Source organism: Alexandromys fortis, unplaced genomic scaffold (assembly GCF_014885135.2).
Source record: "Alexandromys fortis isolate MF-2015 unplaced genomic scaffold, M_Fortis_MF-2015_v1.1 scaffold_8_9099976_23576923, whole genome shotgun sequence".
In the NCBI taxonomy this organism is placed as follows: Eukaryota; Metazoa; Chordata; class Mammalia; order Rodentia; family Cricetidae; genus Alexandromys; species Alexandromys fortis.
Genome location: NW_026067899.1, coordinates 12,655,716 through 12,676,658, shown reverse-complemented (window position 1 = coordinate 12,676,658; position 20,943 = coordinate 12,655,716). Strand labels below are relative to the sequence as shown.

General features: G+C 42.4%; 1 protein-coding gene across 2 annotated transcripts in view; it reads right to left on the bottom strand.

The window, feature by feature from the left end:
* Positions 1-20,943, bottom strand: part of Acvr1c (activin A receptor type 1C) — a 116,468-nt gene that overhangs the window by 79,058 nt on the left and 16,467 nt on the right. The window contains exon 1 of one of the 2 annotated variants that reach the window (XM_050123702.1): positions 6,380-6,652. The exons of the other annotated variant lie outside the window; for it this stretch is intronic. Coding sequence (XP_049979659.1) covers positions 6,380-6,452 — 73 coding nt within the window. The 5' untranslated portion in view covers positions 6,453-6,652. Of the gene's footprint in view, positions 1-6,379; positions 6,653-20,943 lie in introns of those variants that run through there. 2 annotated transcript variants of the gene reach the window in all.

Genomic DNA, 20,943 nt, shown 5'->3' with positions numbered 1-20,943 from the left:
ATGAAGTTGTTCAAAACTTTTAGACATCACACAGAGATGTGGCACCTGTCTCTGTCCTTGTGCCTTACCGTGAGATTAAGGTGACAAAAACAGACGGGGCAGGGAGCGTGTCACTTTCAAATTTTGAGCATTCTAATGGTATTTTCTATGTGAAAAGTTTAATGAAAAAGTAAGATTGCTCTAATTTGGGATGTATAAGTCACTGCAGATTTAAATTGTTTTAAAAAATAATAAGCAAGCTCTTGAGTCATCGAGAATGATTCACCCATGAATTCTTGAGAGGATTAATTTAAAACAGCTCCAAAGAGACAATATCTTGGCATGCCTACTCTCGGAAAGACAGAAGAGAATAATAGAGAAGGTGAGCGATTTTAGAGGGGGAAGGTGAAGAAGGAGACCAAGCGGAGCCTCTCTAGCCAATCAGAGCGCAGGGAAGTGAGGGGCAAGATGGGAAGAAGCCTTGTGGGCTTGTTCACATTCCCTGCCTGTTCACATTCCTGTGCCGCTCCCTCTTCCGTTCCCTTCTTACTGGACCTCTAAGGGAGAGTAGCCTCTTGTGATGTTCACATTCTAGGGACCAGGCAGCCCTCGGATTTTGTGGCTCAACTCTCAAAATCAAGAAAGGTACAGAACTCAGAGGCATGGCTTTGTCTTCCAGCTCTTTACCAAAACGAGCAGAGAAAAAGTAAGCCTGCTTCAGCATAGAAGATACTCCGCCATCTCGATTCCTTATATCACATCATTGCTACATGGATCTCTCGCAGGCTTCCATGGGAGCCACACTAATGTGTGCGGTGTTGAGGAGCCCTTGATCTGCCTCTTCTGTGGTGCCTGTTTGCCAAACATTTGATGGCGCATCAAAGATGCAGTGTGGGCATCTGGGACTCTGGTTTATCAATGCTCCCATGTGACTCCTTCACTGTTTCATTGACTATTGGGTTATTAAGAGTTTAGGAAAGCAGTGTATATTGGAGTCTTGCCACACACTTGGGGGTCAAGGCACCAGGTAACAGAAAGTTATTTTCTTTTGCTCTGCCACACCCAGCCCCTTTCTAGGTCTCCACACTTAACCAAGAGAAGGCTGTGAGCCAAGATGATAATCAGGTATCTTTAGGTAATGAAAGTATCCCTTGTATCTTGCTTGTGAACAAATCACACTATCTTAAAGTTAAGATAAACCCTCAAGTCTTGACAACTGACTGAGAAAAAAAAATCTCAATATATATATCCAGCCAAAGCAGCAGAAAGATCCAGAAGAAACCTCCAAGATGCAGCCCTAAAGTGGGGCATGCCTTGCGCTTTGTTCTCAGAAATTTTGCTTTGCTGTTTTACTTATTGTTAATACTTGAAGGTTCACTTTGTTATTTATTCCAATATTTCACATGTTTCCATATGTGAGAGCATATCTAGAACTTAAGAATTCATGAGAACAAGTATCCACGTCTGAAGACAACGCCCATCAGCGGGTGACATCAGGTGTAGGTGGAGCCTAGGCTAGAGCAGATGCTGAACGGCCTCTGGCTCTTCTGTATTTATATTCTGCCTCCTTTCTCAAAGACTTGCAATCATTCTCTTAAGTCATGCCCCCAAACAACAAATTGTGTTCGACAGAGCACGTCCTACAGGGCTTAAGAGCCTCCCTAGTCATGATCTTGTCTGGTACCCCAGCCCCTCAGTTTCTGATGTGTAACAAGCGACTCATTTGCAATAAGTTATGTGAATACCACTGAGAAAAATGATTCGGGTCAGTGTTTACTCACTGGAAGATTTTCCCTAAAAGAGAAAATAAAACAAACAGACAAACAACAAGGATTATTCAAAAGGAAATAATCAAATAAACAAACGGTCATCAATAAATAGCAGTCATTTTCAAAGGGCTGCAAATTTGGGTAAAACCCACTATCTTGATATAACAGTCACTTTCAGGGACCCCAGGATATTATGTTTGTCTCTTTTGCATAGGTTTTTATGTTGAGATATTCAAAAATCACATTGGAATAGGTTAGAACTGCCTCTAGGCCACAAAGAAGCAGGGGAAGTCCCTGTTCAAAGAGTTCACAGTGACCTATCCTAGACCTGGGACAGAGGCAGAACCAGAACAAAGGTACTAAGACAGGGCCTGACACAGAAATAGGCCTTCACTGTTCTTTCAATAAAAAAATAAAAAATAAAAAATCAGGGATACATGCAGCAAGAATTGGTATTATGACAGGGCTTCCACATTGGGCTTCCAACTAAAGTCAGAGAGCTCCCAGATAGCGGGAATTTACACCAAAACTAATTTGTTTGTGTATGTGTGTGTGTGTATGTTTTGATTTGTGTTTGGTTGGGGGGGCATTATTTGGTTGGTTGGTTTGGTTTTGGGTTTTTTGTGGGTTGTTGTTGTTGTTGAGACAGTTTCTCTGTATAACATTCCTGGCTGTCCTAGAACTCGCTTTGTAGACCAGACTGGTCTAGAACTCACAGAGATCCGCCTGGGAGTGCTGGGATAAAAGGCATGTGCCACCTCCACCTGGCTAATTTTCAATATATATATGGCCAGTGTTGTATCAGTGACACATGAAGACTAAAAATTTATTCATTATTTACCTGAAATCCAATTTAACCAGGTCTGTGCTTTGTTTACTACTTTTGAGAGCCCGGCACATCTTTCAAAATAATCTGCAAATAACCTTGGCTCGGGTTTTTTTTTTTCCCATCAGTCCAGACCTGTCCTCTGAATTCCAGACCCCTAAAATCAATTTCTTACTTAAGATGTCCGCTTTAGTGTCTAATGGGCATTTAAAACTCAACTGAATTAATCAACTCCTTTAATCCACAGTCTAGCTCCTGCGATCTGCCCGCAGCCTCCTCCTCTTCCTAGACTGGACCCCCCCCCCCCCCCCCCCCCCCCCCCCCCCCCCCCCCCCCCCCCCCCCCCCCCCCCCCCCCCCCCCCCCCCCCCCCCCCGCACACAATCTGTCTCTCAATATCCATTGCTTGAGTCAAATCATGTCCTCCTTAGCTCACTAAGCTCTGCCACTTCCAATTCTTTGTATTTCTGCATAACTTAAATGAGTCGGAGGAGCTCACAACTCTGCATCTCTGTAAGCCTGGGGCAAGACAAAAGCCTTAGGCAGTTCAGATAGTGATGAAATAAGCCCCAAGGGTACCCACACAGTTTCTCTGAGGCCAGAGATATCTCTTCATTGGAACCAGAAAGGTTCTTGCCACATTTGTGCCCATCAACCAATAAATGACTGTGCCTAAGGAGGGCAAAGGTGGCAACAGCGTTTGCGTTTCTAAGCTCAGCCTCAGGTTTTCACTTTCTCTTGCAGAAGTGCCTCTGAGTTAGGGGGGAGGGGAAGTGGGGGGATGGGGGAAGGAAATGGGAGGTGGGAGGAGGTGGAAATTTTTAATAATAATAATAACAACAACAATAGAAGTGCCTCTGAGTTTTCTGAACTGCTAACTGTTGCTTGGGTGAAAACATGCCACTACCTGATACCCTCAGCTCCATGCCTGTTATCAAATAGCTCTGTACTTCTAGAGTGATGCTATGGGATGTTCTGGCCTCTCAATAAATCTTTATTGACCAACGGACAAAGAAATGGCATGACATCAGAAGAGAATTACACAAGGTGTAACCCTACAGGATTCTAGGACATTACCTGCTCATTCTTTGCTTGGTATGAGCAAGGAGTGTTGTAAACACTGTGGGGCCTCATCAACAACAAGGTATCTGAAAGTCACGTGACCAGAGAAGCCCCTTTTAAGCAATCTACTACAGAGCAGCTGGTACACTAACTGTTATGACTCTAGGATTCTCAAAGAGAAAGGATGATCTTTTCTGTGACCCCAGGCCACCTCAAAGGTGACGGAGATGCTGAAGAGGATCAACCAAAGCAGAAAGGGTCAGCCACTTTCCCAAGCTTTCAGATACTCGTGGCCCTAGACCTGGCATGCAGCAGAGCCAGCTTGGAGGTTGGTGCTTTCTGACACACTATTTCACTATGTCATCATGCCAAGAACAACTTCCCATATAACGTGCCAAAAATGTCAAGTACACATTTGTAAATGGCCAGTAGGATTTACAACATAACTTAGAAAAAGAGACTAGAAGCCATTTGAGAAATACAATTTAATTTGGGGAGAAATCTACCTGGAATTCTGTTATCAAAACACCAAAGAGATCCGGGAGTCACAGCTCAGTGGCTAAAAGCCCAGGCTGCTCTTGCAGAGGACTCAGGCTCGCTCCCACCCACATGGTGGCCTGCACCCATCTATCACTCCAGTTCCAGCAGATCCAACACCCTCTTCTGGCCTCCTTAGGTACCAGGAAAACATGTGGTATACACACACATACACATACACACACAAATACACATGTGCAGGCATACGTTCATACACATAAAATATAAGCAAGTACATTTTAAAAAGACATCAACGAACTGTATAAAACCTGGAAAAAATAATGCTTTTTCCCATTATTAGTAGACAACAATATGCATTGCTTACATGAGACACAAAAGGTCTTCAAGTTTCCTAAAGAAAACTGAAAATAATTGCATTGGATAGAAAAGTTGGTTACAAAAGTTCAACTTTAACAAGTTCATCACTATTTTGATACATTAGTTCCACATTACGAATTTTTCTGGTATCTCAGTTTTTAAGGAAACAAATTTAAGTGGAATATGTATTTCATTTTATATACACTTAAATATATATATATACATATATATATAGCATTCTGGTGTCAAAAGTTTCCATGCCTTGTCAAGAACATAATAGAATATGTATTATTAAGTTGGTGTGCCTTAGTTTCTCAAACTTTCTAAAAATTCTATTATGCAATAAAACTTATCTCTCAAGCACACATAAAAAAGTATCATTGGTTCTGTGTTCAAAAAACATCCTCTCAAATAAAAGGGATAACATGGTTAACTTAGAGAGATGTATTCACAGGTAGCCAATCAAAACTGTGACGCTTCAAAGACTGTCTTTAGGGTTTTGTAGCTTGGGGTGGTAAATTCTGCTCCGTTGTCAAGCACATTTAATGTCTCCAGTTAACAGAGAGCTGGCCCATTTTCTACAAAGGCTCTCCCGCCGTCAGCTCTGTTCTCATAGATGAATTTTCCAAACTCTAACTTTCCCGCATTGTCTTTCTGGCTGAATTAGAGTAACTGCTTTCTTAAAGATGGGTGGGGGATGTTTTCATCCTTCAGTTTTATCACTTAATTCCTTCCAATTATCGCTTCTTAACTTGAATATTGTACTTGGTAATTCTCTCAGGCCATCTGAAATCTGTACAAGACAGCAATCACACTATTCAAAACAGTCTCTTGCACATGTCACCACGAGGAAAACTACCCACCCTGAGTATAGCTATTAATGTCAAACAGATTGTCATCTTAAAAAAAAAAAGCATCAAAATCAGCTTCGGACAAAGTACCGCTCTATGGAAAAACACCAGTTCTTTATGTGCAAATGCTTCCAATGTCTGATTGACATTTTTAAAAACTGAGTTAGGGGCGAATCTGTCCCTGTTCTCTGTAATCCAGGGCAACGTACGGATAGTTTCAGACCTAAAGATTTCTAGTCAGAGCAGACTATGATTTTATTTTTTATTTTATTTTTATTTTTATTTTTTTACCAAAGATGCATTTGCCCCAGTTTCTAGTAAACACTGTAAAAGAAACGCTTGGATTCTAGCTCGGGTCGAGGGCTCTGTTTAGCCTATCGCAGCACAGACCTGTTATAAACGCTGGGACTCTTGCCATAACCCCTTCCCCCTTCCGGAAACTGAGTAAAAACCATTACCTCGAAAGCAACATGCGTTGCAAACCACGCAGCCTTAAGCCCCCTTTTCTGCCTCCCAAGATTGGCACCAACGGCCTTCGGAATAAATTTCTCCTCCTAAAACTCAGAGTAAGTTGCCACCTCCTCCCCAACCACGCTCCCATCCTTGCGCGTCTCTCCGGGGCTCCACTTGGAGCCACCCCCAGAGCGCACCTGCACTCCTCCAAGTCGCTGCAGTGTGAAATAGTGCCGCCCAGCTCCCAGCCAAGCACGCACCTACAAATACTCCCCTACTCCCTCCGCTGCAAACTGCCCTCAAATTAATCATCCACCTCAACCCCTCTCCCCAAACCCCACGCCCCAGTCTCTTTTTGTCCTCCTGATGATTCGGTCCCCCAAACACCTGCACACCCACCCTTTCAACTGCCAGACATCAGGTGCCCACGCTGCGCCCTGACTTGCGCCCCCTCAGCCCGACTGCCTTTCCCCCGTGGCTTACAGGACGGCCACCCGGCTCCCGAGTACCTTCTGTCACCGTGCTCACCCGCAGACGGCCCCCACTACCACCCCCACCAGCACCAAGAAGAGACACCCACAGTACCTGCCGCGAGCTCGGCGGCCAGGGCCACCAGCAAGAGGGCCAGGCTCAGTGCGGAGCCGCGCGCTGGGGTCATGGCCACCAGGCGGCCCGGACCGGGCTGCGGGGCCCCAGAGCGCAGCGGGGCGACCGGGCGGCGCGGGCCGCTTTGAAGTTCCCGGGGCGCGGGAGGGGAGCGCAGCCGCGACACCCTTTGGAAGTGCGCGGTTGGCTCTAGTGGCAGCGGGCGCTCCCCTCCGCCGCCTCCCCCATCCCACGCCCCCCGCGGCTGGCGGCGCGCCGCTCCTGCCACTGGCCCCGCGGGCTGCCTCGAGGGACAGGGCCCGCCCCTGCCGCGCCTCCGCGGGCACCGCTGCCAGCCACCCGCCCGAGGGCGGGGCAGGAGACCGAGGGCGGAGGGGTGGCGGGGAGGTGACACCTCTTGTGGGCGAAGAGGAGCGGGCCGCACCAGGTCCCCGGGATTAGCTTCTTCTTGTGGGGGTGGGAGTGGGGGGGGGGGATAGGAGAGCAAAGCCCGCCTGAGACTTTAGAGACACGTAGGACGGTAGCAGCTGCTTTCTCTACATTCTCCTACAGAAGATCCACCTTCTAGATCGTTCCACATTCGTTTATTCGTCCGGTGTCCCTAAAGGGCTAGTTAGCCTGCGCCCTGGGAATACCCTCGGCTGTTCCCACAGGATTGTCCCACCACCGCATTCCACCTTCTCATTTGTGAGAGCGCACCCTCTCTGTGGATCCCTGTGAACGACCTCGGGCACCATTGCCTTCGGACCTACAGCTCTGCTTTACCAAACAAACTCTGTACATTCATGTCTTCATCTGAAGACTTCCTGTGCCCTACAAATGACGACACAAAGCTGAGCCAACTGTGCCAAGCTGATATGGGCATCTATAATAAGTAATGGAAGTAAAGGGCCAGACTTGTAGAAGGAGCTATCTCTGTAGTTAAAGCTTTAGCACCTGGGGGAGGGAGGTGGTTAAACACACAGCAGGAGGAGGAGGAAAAAATTGCTCAAATCATCGAAAGTCGGTTGAGTATTGTTTACCTCCCCCCCCCCCCCCGCCCCACACAGCAGGAGGAGGAGGAAAAAATTGCTCAAATCATCGAAAGTCGGTTGAGTATTGTTTACCTCCCCCCCCCCCCCCCCCCCCCCCCCCCCCCGCCGCGCACAGGCACCCTCCTGCAAGGGCTTGCTGACAACAGGGCTGTGCTTTCCATCTAGACCAAGATTCCCAATTAAATAGAAAGAAACAAAGTTAAACCCGGTTTTACCCATGCAGCCTGAACATAAACGTAAGCGGGGTTATTTTCATCTGATTAACACACAAAACCAAGACTACAACTCGGGTGCTATCACTGAGGTTAGAAGGCTCCTTGAGTGGTTGAGTCATATAAATTCATTGCGTTAGAGTAAGAGATACTTCTTCAGCTATCTTGGCACTAAATAACAAGCTTTCTTTCTGAAGCCTTGAAAAACCCTGGGATAAGAGGACTGCCCTGGTAAAGGATGGTGGCATTGTTGGAGGCGGGATGCGTGGTGGACTTTGAAGCACGAGAGTGGAAGTTCTGGGGGCCTTTTGTACCACCGCGGAGGAGGACTCAAAACATCCCTGCGTATAAAAAGACTTCGTCCTCACTTCATCCTGGATCCAAACAACAACAACAACAAATGGAAATGTGGAACACATCTCAACCGTTCCAGACACCCGCAGCAGACACCTTTGCAAATAAACAAGACACTGCCAGCACACAATATTTTTTGGCTTTGTCTTGGCCCACAGCTGGCTTCTGAGTTGGCCCTTGCGCAGAACTGAGCTCTCTCCGGGTCTGTTTTAGAACAGACCAGAGCAGAAAAGACAGCCCGAGAGTGTCGCGGAAGCCCAGACACAGAACGGACGCCAGCTGCTTATTCCCAAACATTTCACACAGAAAGCCTCTATGCAAGTTGTCCTCTGCAAGCTGGAATGCTCTTGTTTTCTAAGAAAGCAAAGTTTTGATGCCAAGAAGCCTGATGTTGAATAACTTTAACACTCCCAGCGATCTCAGTGGTTTCCTCTCAGTCTGCTGGTGCACCGTCAATATGGTCTCCACAAACAGCAGGTGGGTATTGAGTGCCTGCAGAGTGTCCAGAGCAAATCGACATGTTCTGTCAGTACAAAAATCCATGGCGTGTTGCAAAGACTTAGTGCAAACGTTATAATGCAAGATAAATTATGATAAATAAATTTGTGTTGGTTTACAAGTCAAAACTATAATATTTGGGGCAAGTGGAATAAATTTATGTGGCGGTGGTTTCATATGATTGTAAGAGAAACAAAAAAAAAATGGTTTCCAAATGACATCAACCTATCAGAAAACTGTAGCACAGCATTAAACATCTACTTTTTAAAAGTTTTGTTATATATATATTTATATATTGGGGATGGGAGTCTGTGTGTTCTGTGTGTGTGTGTGTGTGTGTATGAGAGAGAGTGAGAGAGAGAGAGAGAGAGAGAGAGAGAGAGAGAGAGAGAGAGAGAGAGAGAGAGAGAGAGAGAGAGAGAAAGAGAATATGCCTGGGAAGGTCAGAGGACAACTTGAAGGTGCCTGTTTTTTCCCTCCAAGTGGGTCCTGGGAATTTAACTCAGGCCTTCTACCAGGCTTGGCAGTGTAAATGCTGATCTATCTCACCAGCCCCAAGACTCCTACTTTTGACCGGGTACTAATGAGAAAAATAAAACCTATTGTACTTCAAGTCACATGCAATTGTGCACAGTACTTAATACTTGATAACAATAAGGTGATTGTGCCTGGTTTGCATATTTACTATATCATACTTATATTTTCAAAGTGCACTCTTTCCATTTAAATATATTTACAGCCCCTGGTAACTTAGCTGCCTCTGACAGACTCTGTAAGAGGGATCCAGAGAAGGTATTGTTAGAATTGAAGATGGCAGCTTAGTGAATGACCATGAAGACCGTCCCCCAGGGACTGACTATATATACTGAAGGACGCAGTTAACAGTGCTAAGAATCTGCATCTCGGTTTTAACGGCAACATAAAGATTAAAAAGTAAAAGTGGGCCAATGTGATGTTTCTGCAGGTAAAGGTACTTGCTGCCAAATCTGACGATCTGAATTTGATCTCCAAGACCCACATGGTGGAAAGAGAGAACCAACTTCTGACATTTGTCCTCTGACCTTTACATACACTCCCTTGTCCTCCAAGGATGGATAGATGATAGATAGAGAGATAGGTAGGTAGGTAGATAGATAGATAGATAGATAGATAGATAGATAGATAGATAGATGATAGATAGATAGATAGAAAGATAGATGTAATAAAATATTTTAAGAAAAATAAAATTTTAAATAGATTAAAGCTTATGTAATAGAGATATAAAGAAAGACTATAACAGTTGTGTTTTAACCTAACCAACATTACAAACAAGTCAAGAAGTTTCCAAAAAATTAAGGTTATTTCTAAGCTGAGCTAAACTTATTATTGAAGGAAGAATGATATTTTTAATTTTTTTACAAGTAAGGCCATCCACAGTGAGATTTGATGCCTTCGTGTTCACTCGCTGCTCACTTGCAAGCAGCTTGGAGCAACCCACAGTCCTTTGCCCGGAACACATTTTCTTCCAGGTGAGTGCCCCATGCATTTTATCACACTGTGTTTCACGGTGGCTTTCCTATATTTGGGTATAGTTAGACACAAAAGCACTTAGCATTCTGACACGGTTTTCTAGAGAGTCAGTTGATAAACGTGCTGGGCAATCTGGAGTATAGGAGCAAAGGTTATACCATATAATATAGGTGTGTAGGAGGCCACACTACCTTAGTTCAGTTAAATACACTCACTCTATGATGGTTCCACAACAAAGAAATTGCCCAATGACTCATTTCTCAGAATTTACTCCTTCACAAGGCGATCCATTACTATATATCATAAAAATTGCTCTCACTTATCCCTTTTTGCTTTTTAACCTGTGCTACGTTTTGCATAAGCGTTGCCCTGGGTGCAATGAGAGATTGTGTCTTAAAAAAATATGAGGTGATGAACAAGAAATAAAGGCATACAGTGTTGACCTCTGGCTTCCACACCTGCACACTTACAAATGCGCATACAAGAATATGGGCACATAACACACACATACACACACAAGGCTTCTCTTGAGAATTTGACTATCTCAGGTTTTAATGTATTTGATTTTAAAGTAGCTCTGTGCATGCTTGCATGTACGTGTGTGTGCGTGTGTGTATGTCTGCATGTGTCTGTACCTTATATGCGATTTTGCAGAGTCCAGAGGAGGACACTGGATGTCATTTTCTATCACTTTACACCTTCTTCTCTTGATAGAATGTGTCTTTTCAGTTTGCCCTCTCACCCCCACCCCACCCCCATTAGAATGGCTAGCCAGCAAACTCAGAAATCTCGCTGCCTTTTCTGTTGTGGAATATTGCTTTAACCAGGCAAAAATGTGTTAAATTTGTTTATGCTGTAGACTATTGCTTTAACTATGTCAAGGTGGGTTACATTTGCTTATGCTTCATTTGTTTAATGATGCAAAGACGAGTTGCTTTGCCTGCCTAAGGCACCTGATTGATCTAATAAAAAGTTGAACAGCCAATAGGTAGGCAGCAGAGAGGTAGGGTTGGCAGACAGAGAGAATAAGTCGAAAGAGGAGAAATCTAGTTTTAATAGAGAACAAGTAAGAAAGAGAGGAAGATGCCCAGGGCCAGCAGGCTAGCCAGCCAGGCAGTCACCAGCCACAGAGTGGGACATACAGAATGAAAGCAAGGTAAAAGACCCCAAGGCAAAATGTAGATGAAGGAAAACAGGTTAAATTGAGTTCTAAGAGCTAGTGGGACGAGCATAAGCTAAGACCAACCATTCATAACTAATAGTAAGTCTCCGTGTCTTTATTTGGGAGCTAGTTGGTGGCTCAAAAAAAAAAGCCAGCTACACTCTTCCTCTACTCAGTGCTGAAGTTACAGGCATGTGCAGCCATGACCTGATTTTTTAGCTGGGTGCTGGAGACACGAGCTCACGCAACTCATGATTGCAAAACTAAGTATCGCTACCCACAGAGAAAACTCCTCAGCCCTTAAAGTGACTTGATATGGTGTGCTTACCAGATGTTTCATATTACATGGGAGACTCACAGTCTCTTTTGAATAGTATTGATTTAAAGAATTCTCACGACATGGTGGAATTGCTTACCTTGTCTTCAAAACATAATATATTGAAAACTGAAGCTAAAATAACAGGAAATATCCTTCCAGTCGACATATGGTCAGACAATTTAGAATTTTGTGTGCAAACTTTTATGACACAATCTACGGTTAATGTGTCAAGAATTTAAGTTCTTGGGCTGGAGTCATGGCCTCAAAAGTTAAGAACTTAACTAAAAAGTTAAGAACACATAGTGATCTTTTAGAGGACCTAAGTTTGATTCCCAGAACCAACATTGAACAGCTTACAACCACCTGTAACTCCAGCCCCAAGGGATCTGACACTCTTTTTTGGACACTGTAGGCCCCTGTACTCACATATGCATACCCTCCCACACATATTCACATATTTCCTTAAGTTTTAAGACTTAATTTTAAGAGTATTCTAAACTAGGATTCCAAAGACTGTATTTCCTATCTTTTATGAGTATCCAATGTCAATACCATGGAAACTCTGAAGTAAAGAATTAACCACCGAAAATGTATTGAATCTCTGAAGCTGACAAATTATAAATTTGGCAATGACAAATGCTTTTAATATGCTAGAGTCCTTTATATTATCTTCATAGAAATTGAGAGATGATCTTGTGATATTTCCCAACATATATGTAGAGTGCACATGCACAGACACATATACACACACACACATGCACACATGCATGCACCTTTATGAAAAAAATCAGTCTTCATTTTCCACCTTTTAAAATTAACTTTTTTGCTTTGACAGGGACTCACTGTTTAGCTAAGGTCAGTCTTGAGTTGCTTCTCCTGCCTCCATATCCTAGATACTGGAAGCATAGGCATATGCCACTACACCCAGATTAAATGCCATTAATAATCAAATCAAATCATCTTCATAGCATATGAACTGCTCCTGTAATTTAATACAAACAATAGAAATACATAATTTATATGATAAGCATGCCTTTTATGTTTTTGTACATAATAGAAAATATTTCACACGCAAGACTTTTAAATTCCACTAGAGAGAAATTTGCATGCAAATATGTTTCTCAAGATTTAGCATCTCCCCTCCTTTGATCATCTCGTCGTACATAGCCATTGCCATAGCAACTCACTACTATAACTCCCAAATTCTCATAACCAAAAGAAAACAAATAATTAAGGGGTTCGTAACCCCTCACTCAACAGACTTTGAGTAAATCTTATGTAAGCAAAAGAAGCAAGCATCAGGATGGTAAAGCACAGAAATACAACACAGTTCATTCTTAATGAGTAAGCCAGACAAAGGGGTGCAATGCCTGAATGTGAAGACTGTTTACTTGGATATTGTTTAGGAGCTCTTATCATACACACTTATTATTATCCACTCCAGAAACTCTGAGGCTGTGTGTCTTTATTTTTCAATTCTCATTGCACCATTATCTTATCGTGAAGTGAGGAGATGAGGAGCAAGCAAACTGCCGTTACCTACAAGGCCCTGTCAAGGCCTAATCTTTTGTTTTACTGCAATGGTCCTTCATGAAAGCCCTAGGAGCCTGACAGAAATGGAAGGCCTGGTCATCTCCCTTTATCTTATATTTTAATCTCTGAAATCTCTGAACTGAGTAAACCTGAATTTGCATCTATAGTTTTTTTTTCAAATTATTCATTTATATTCTTTAAAAAAATTCTCAACATCCACCTTCACAAGACAGCTTGGATTTCATTAAAAAAAAGAAAAATACACATAAAACCTCTGTGGTCACAGGTAATAAAGAGATATCAAACCATCTCTTAGCTCCACTACTGCTTGAAGCTTTAGGTCTATCTTCAAGACTTTTATCTTCTGTGTGTCTTGCCATCTATAGGCTACACTCCTTCACTGATTTCTCTACCCTCAGATGACATCGGCTGTACTCTTTTTCCTATTTGCCAGACCATTTGAACTTCCACAGACCACATCTGTGTACTGTGTTCACTAGGTACACTCAGTACGGACCCTGCAAGCAGCAGGTCCGAGATGCCGTTCTCAGGAAGCAAGCCACCAACACTTAGATCATTTTCTCAGAGCGGATCTGTGAAGACACCCTACACGAGCCAGGTCACCAAGAGGTAAGAGAGTTAGATGACTCAGTCCAAACCTACCACTTCTGAGAAATGAGCTCAGAAAGAACAAAGTTATTAAAATTCCAGGCAAACACATTAGGATTCTGATTATCCTGACTCAAGAAGTGCCAGTCAGCAGTCACTCCTGGCTACTGAGTACTTGACCTGTGATGTCTGATTGATATGTATGTACTATGTAGGTTAAATACATACCAGACTTCACAGACCTAACACAGAAGAAACTTTTAGGAATTTATTAAGAATTTTACATTAATTGCAAAATAATGAATGTTGAAGTGATGGTATTTTATATACTAGGTTAAATTAAATATTAAAATTAATTTTGTCTATTTTAATGCAGCTAGCTAGAAATTCAGATTACATTCATGAGTCTCCTTTTATTTCCAGGGGAAAATGTTACTCTTTTAAATCTCTCTTGGACACCAAGGATCGCTTTTCCTATGGCTGACACATGCAAGCAGCCAGACGCTTTCTCTGGACACATCGCTCCAACTTTGCTTGTCTTTGACTCCTTGCTCTCCTCCACGCTGACACATCTGTAGTCAACAATCAAGTTGCAGTTACGTTTCTCCTGTGTTGCCATTGTCATCCCTGCTGTTGTTCCCACATCCTGATCTCTGAGTAATTTCATACCTGAGTTGTCATAATTAGCTATTAAATCATGTCTGTCACTTCGCATTATCCCCATCTTAATGCATCCTCGGGGCTACAACCAAAACGCTCTGGTTAGGATTATGTCCCCCTTGCCCTGGCATCCTCAGTCACTGTCATTGTCTATAGACTCAAGACTGGCTTCTCTCGTGCACCAACTCCCAGCTTTCTGGGATCACGGCCCCTATATGGTCTCCATAAGGGCACTAAAGCGCTTGTGTTTAACTGGATTGCGTCTCTTAGCACTTACTATACTGAAAATTCAAGTAGAAAAATTCCTCAAACACAACCATATTGGATAAAGCATCCTGCTAGCCTTCAGATCAAGAACATTCCGCATCGCAGAGCCTCTGATAACACCCAGCATGCACCTGTGGGTGACTGAAAGCAACAAAGGGAAAGTGACTTCTGAGTTTCTTACAGAAGTCATTTCCACTTGGGGACACCGGAAAGTTCTAGAGCTCCCTCAGGGTTTCCTTGGCCATTCTTTGGGGACTGCTACTCCAGCAGTCCCTGGGTAAGTCCATGCACTCCCTTCCTTGTAGGTCTTGTGTGTTCCGGAATTCAAATCAGTCTCTTCTGCTACCTGCAAACTCCAAATCTATGTGTTTTACTAAGATCTCTACCTAAATAGAGCTGATGCAACCCAAGCCATGATGGGTAAGCAGACTGCTGTCCCCTCCTGCAGTCAGATCTTTCTCCTTGATCTTTGACCTCAGTAGTTGTTACCATGCAACTCTGACTACACCTTTGATCTCTTCCCTCAGCTTCATCCTTCACATATAATTAACAGCCCTTAATAGTTGCTTAATAAGTATTCGTTAATAGTAAAAATAGCAATCTTACTAAAAGCAATCTACAGATTCAATGCAATGCCCATCAAAATCCCAGCAAAATTCTTCACGGACCTCGAAAGAACGGTACTCAACTTCTTATGGAAAAGCAAAAAACCCAGAATAGCCAAAACAGTGCCATACAATAAAAGAACTTCTAGAAGCATCACAATCCCTGACTTCAAGGATCCCGACATCAGAGCTACAGTACTGAGAACAGCCTGGTATTGGCGTAAGAACAGACAGGAGGACCAATAGAACCGAATTGAAGACCCGGATATTAATCCACACACCTTCGAACACCTGATTTTTGACAAAGAAGCAAAAAATATCACATGGAAAAAAGAAAGTATATTTAACAAATGGTGCTGGCATAACTGGATAGCAACATGTAGAAGAATGAAAATAGACCCATATCTATCACCATGCACAAAACTCAAGTCCAAATGGATCAAAGACCTCAACATAAAGGCAGCCACATTGAACTTCATAGAAGAGAAAGTGGGAAGTCCACTTGAACACATTGGCACAGAAGACCACTTCCTAAATATAACCTTAGCAGCACAGACACTGAGAGAAACAATTAATAAATGAGACCTCCTGAAACTGAAAAGCTTCTGTAAAACAAAGGACACAGTCAACAAGACAAAACAACAGCCTACAGAACAGGAAAAGATCTTCACTAACCCCATATCAGACAGAGGTCTCATCTCCAAAATATACAAAGAACTCAAGAAATTGGTCATCAAAAGAACAAATAATCCAATGAAAAATGGAGTATAGACCTAAATAGAGAACTCTCAACAGAGGAATCTAAAACAGCTAAAAGACACTTAAGGAAATGTTCAGCATGCTTAGTCATCAGAGAAATGCAAATCAAAACAACTCTGAGATTCCATCTTATACCTGTAAGAATGGCCAAGATCAAAATCACTGATGACAACTTATGCAGGAGAGGTTGTGGGGTAAGGGGAACACTCCTGCATTGCTGGTGAGAATGCAAGCTGGTACAGCCCCTTTGGATATCAGTGTGACGATTTCTCAGAAAATTGGAAAACAACCTTCCTCAAGACCCAGTAATACCATTTTTGGGTATATATCCAAAGGATTCTCAATCGTGCCACAAGGACATGTGCTCATCTATATTCACAGCAGCATTGTTTGTCATGGCCAGAACCTGGAAACAACTTAACTGCCACACAACTGAAGAATGGATAAGAAAAAATGTGGTACATTCACACAACTAAGTACTGCACAGCAGAAAAAATAATGACATCTTAAATTTTGCAGGAAAATGGATGGATCTAGAAAACATCATATTGAGTAAGGTAACCCAGACTCAGAAAGACAATTATCACATGTTCTCACTCATAAGTGTTTTTTAAACAAAAAGCAAAGAAAACCAGCCTACAAATCACAATCCCCAAGAACTTAGTCAACAACGAGGAGACTAAGAGAGACATACACAGATCTAGTCCACATAGGAAGTAGAAAAAGACAAGATCTCCTGAGTAAATTGGGAGCATGGGGACCTTGAGGGAGGATTGAAGAGGAGGAGAAAGGCAGGGAGAGGAGCAAAACAATCTAAAGCTCAACAAAAATTGATAAAAAAAAAATAAGTATTTGTTGAACGAATGAGTACATGCCATTTAGGTTCGTCATCCACATTACCTGACACCTTCTTTTCCTAGTGTATGTCTATCTTTCCCTCTGATCCACACACAAGTTCAGTATTGTTGAACCAAGAACTTAACTCAACAGCACTGGCGTTTTATAACTAAAGAGAAACCCCTTTGTCCTCAGATTGCCAAACCTAAAGCATTGTATAAAGAAGCACAGTGAGAGGGAGAGAATGGTGAAGCTGAGATGCAGAAAACTCGCAGTCATGACATCAGAGCAGCCTCTGGCTCACACCCAAGGTATTCTAGTAAAATAAACTGTTGTCACATCAGTCAAGATTTGTAGTTGTGTACAGATGAAGCAGAATTTTATAAGTAAAAGCGGAAACTCAATTTATTAAATTATTATTCATCTGATTTGGTCACATCTCCACAATGGCCAAGGGTCAGGCACAGGAGCAAAAACAATGCCACATTCTTCCATATAATTGTCCCTGCAGGGGCTGGAGACATGGCTCAGTGGTTAATGGCACTTACTGCTCTTCCAGAGTACACAGGTTCAGTAGCCAGCACCCACCTGTCGGCTCGCATCCTGTAACGCCAGTTTCAAGGATTCAGATGTGCTGTTCTGATCTCTGTGAGCCCCAAGTGCACACATGGTACACACACATACACACAGATAAGTGATTGCACCCATAAAATAGAAATAAATGTATCTACAAAAATTAATGTCTTTGAAAACACTATTGCCCTGTCCTTTATTGGTGTAAATAACATACCTTCTACTATCAAGGCCATGAGTCTGGATGGACATTTGTGCTAGGGCCTTTGCAATGACTGTTTATGACTTTGCTCAGCCTCACTACGATCCAAGGGAAAATGGAGACTGAAGTGTCTGGCTTTTACAGAGCTCTTCAGAAAGGAGTAGGCAGTAAATTTTCTCAAAATAGAAAGAATATTCAAAGGGGTTAAGCCAAACTTGTAGGCTGGGATCCATAACCCCAGGAGTCTGGTCTGGTTTCTCCAGAATTAAAAAAGTTATTGAACACTGTCAAGTCACAGGCAGAAACTGAGGGCTCAGATCTCTTATAACCCTTACTTAACCATAATTTTCCCACATTTTGTATTCAATGACAAAAATGAGAAAATGTACCTTGTTTTTTAATGGAATGCTTTTAGACTATTAAGCAATTATAATTACTTACTACTAAAATTATCACAAATGGGGATAATAATATTTTGCCATACACAAAAACTTAGATAATTAGCTAAGATTAGGGAAGTCTTAGTTTATTAATTTTTTTTCTCATAGCATAGAAAGTAATGGGTTTCATTATGGTATTTTCATACAAGTGTCAGGCTTATCTTGTTCACATTCACGTTCTCTTAGGGAAGTCTTTTTAAACTGAAAAAAAAAACAGACATTGAACAAATACATAGAACTGTCTTGATAATTTGTATGATCAAAGAGTGTACTACTAAGTGTAATTAAACATCACAAATATTTGGGCATGCTGTTATAAATGAAGACCCTGGAGCTTTCCTTTTCTGCTAAGGTGACATCTTGGTCCATTTTCTAGAACTATAACTTCATGACACAGTTAGAGTTCAGCCCTGCTTCCCACCTCTGTGACAAAATGCCCTTCCTTACTCAAGCAACCCAGTGGAAGGAAGAAGTCTTTGGCTCACAAGTCCAGATTCTAATTACTAACAGGAAGTCAGGACCATAGGAACTTTAAGCAGCTAGCCACCACAAATCCTCAGTCAGGACAGAAAGTGGTAGGTCACGCAACCAGTTATGGATCCATCCACTTTCTCCACACTTTCCAGAATGCCCTGCCTAAGGAACAGTGCCATTCACAGTGGGCAAGCCTTCCCAGCTCAAGTCACAAACAAATGCCTTCACGGGCCATTAACATTTGAGCACACACACATACACATAAAATTTAAAAAATAAGGAAGTAAGTAAATACTTTTACATGCTATTAAATTTTACTTTGGGGAGTAAATTTGCTACACCTAACATCTGTGGGACACATTTTTACCACAGCAGTCAGTAACTTCATGTGCAAATACAACTTGCCATGAGCAGACTATTCTTAAATCACATAATTGTGTTTATCCTCTTCTATATTCCTGCCACCTTTAAGCAGGGGAGTTTTGCAGAGTCATGGTGTTCTATATATTTTAACATCCTCTGCCAAGAAAGCACATGTATCATAAAATAATGTTCAACAATTTCTTTTGGGCTTCCCCAAGAAAGCTAATTTTCCCTTGTACTCAGAAATACTGCTTCAAACTCAGAATTTCAGAAAACAGCCATCTCATTAGGGAAAATCTGAAGGCTGTAGAAAACCATGAACTCCCTCTCAAAAATTCTTAAAAACTACCTATAAGAAGACAGAATTTGCTTTAACCAGGCCAAAGGCCTTCTGAGCTTTCAGAAGACAGAATATTATCCAACAGGGTAGAGGTCAAGGGCAATGCTTCTTAGGCATCAGATTTCCTACCTTGACATGGGTCCAGAGAGCAGGGACAAAAGGGGACATGAGGGGAAGGGAATGCTCGCCTTCAATTCCAGAGAGCAAGCATGGAACACAACTGTTCTAAAATTCCTGGTAATTGCACCCACACAATGGTTGGGCATTTAAAATGCTGTCAGCTAAAGCTCACAGATAATAAAAAGAGACTCAACCAAAAAGGAACATACATCTAGGCAATCCAGTTCATAAAATGCAATTTATTGGTGCTTTATCTTGTGTTCCTCTAGAAGCACTTTTATGTTCCCCCAGCTCCAAGCTCATTTTTCTGTGGACCTCATGGCAGTAAAAGTGGTCACTTTACTCAGAGCGAAGAGCTGATATCCAAGAACAGCAGGTACTCCGCTTTGTCTTCCCCAAATCCACCTTCTAAATAGTCACTGTGTCCCACTAATCATCCTCTCACACTTCAATCGACTCTGGGGACAGCAAACTCTCTGGTGAGACCCCCTCACTCTGCAACCAGCCACGCAAGGATGGCTCTAACATTTCTCGGAAGATCCATGTCAGGAAGCAAGGAGAAAACAGCACCAAAGGAGGCCTGGGTCTATGCTCACTCTCTACACACAGACATCTCCAGTCCCGTACATGGTATTGACTATGGTGGATGACATCAAGTCTGCGGTCAAAAACACCAAAAATGAGTATCTCCTGGTAAGGATAGCCATCCCCTGATCCTGCTACAGCTGCCCCTTAAGCTCAGAAAATAAATTCAAAGCCAAAGAAATGTACAATCAGTTGTCATCTGTTTCTCCAAGGCTTCAGAATGTATCCTACCACAGAAATTTCTGGCCGGATCCTACAACCTTAAGAAAAAGATAATGGGGAGGGGGGGAGTTCTTCAAATGCTTTCAAATCCCTCAGATACCCATGGCTTGGAAGTAGCCAGGGAATTTACCACTATTTGCTCTCTCAGTTGAGTAAGTAAATCCCCAGTGGCTTTCATGTAAGTCTAAGTCACTTATTTTATATTTGAAATTGTCCCTAGGGCCTTGCGCTGAATTGGTACACGTTATTTCGCTGAACTATGCCAAGTCAAGGACTCCTTCGTTAACAAATTTGAATAATGATAAATTCTTCCCACAGTGACAGGGCAATCATACCTCCTTGTTCTTCATGGCCCCTCAGCCTCTGTTGCAAGAGAGAACAGTTGTTTGAATCAACTCTCAAATCACTGCCATACCGCCATGGCATAATTGTTCACTGTGGTCAAGTTGCCCCTTGATTCTCTTCCTTGCCCATTAATTCCCACAGGGTAATTGTAGTAATCACATTGTAATTAGTTTGAAATGAAGGATTTAAGGGCCTAGCACATGTTCATTGTCTTCTTTCCTACTTTGTACTAATATTTGTGCCTAGAATTAATTTTCTCAACATTAAATAGAATTCCTAACTTAAAATTTTTATCTTTTTCAAAACAGGGTTTATCTATGTTCTGGCTGTCCTGGAACTAGCTCTGCAGACCACGCTGGCCCCGAACTCACAAAGATCCACCTGTCTCTGCCTCCCGAGTGCTAATATTAAAAGCTTTTATTTACTTGGCCACAACACCTGGCCAAGTAAAATTTTTCTTTTTTTTTTTTTTGTTTTTTTTTATTTTATTGAGAATAAGAAAAAAAAAAGTTTCCGCCTCC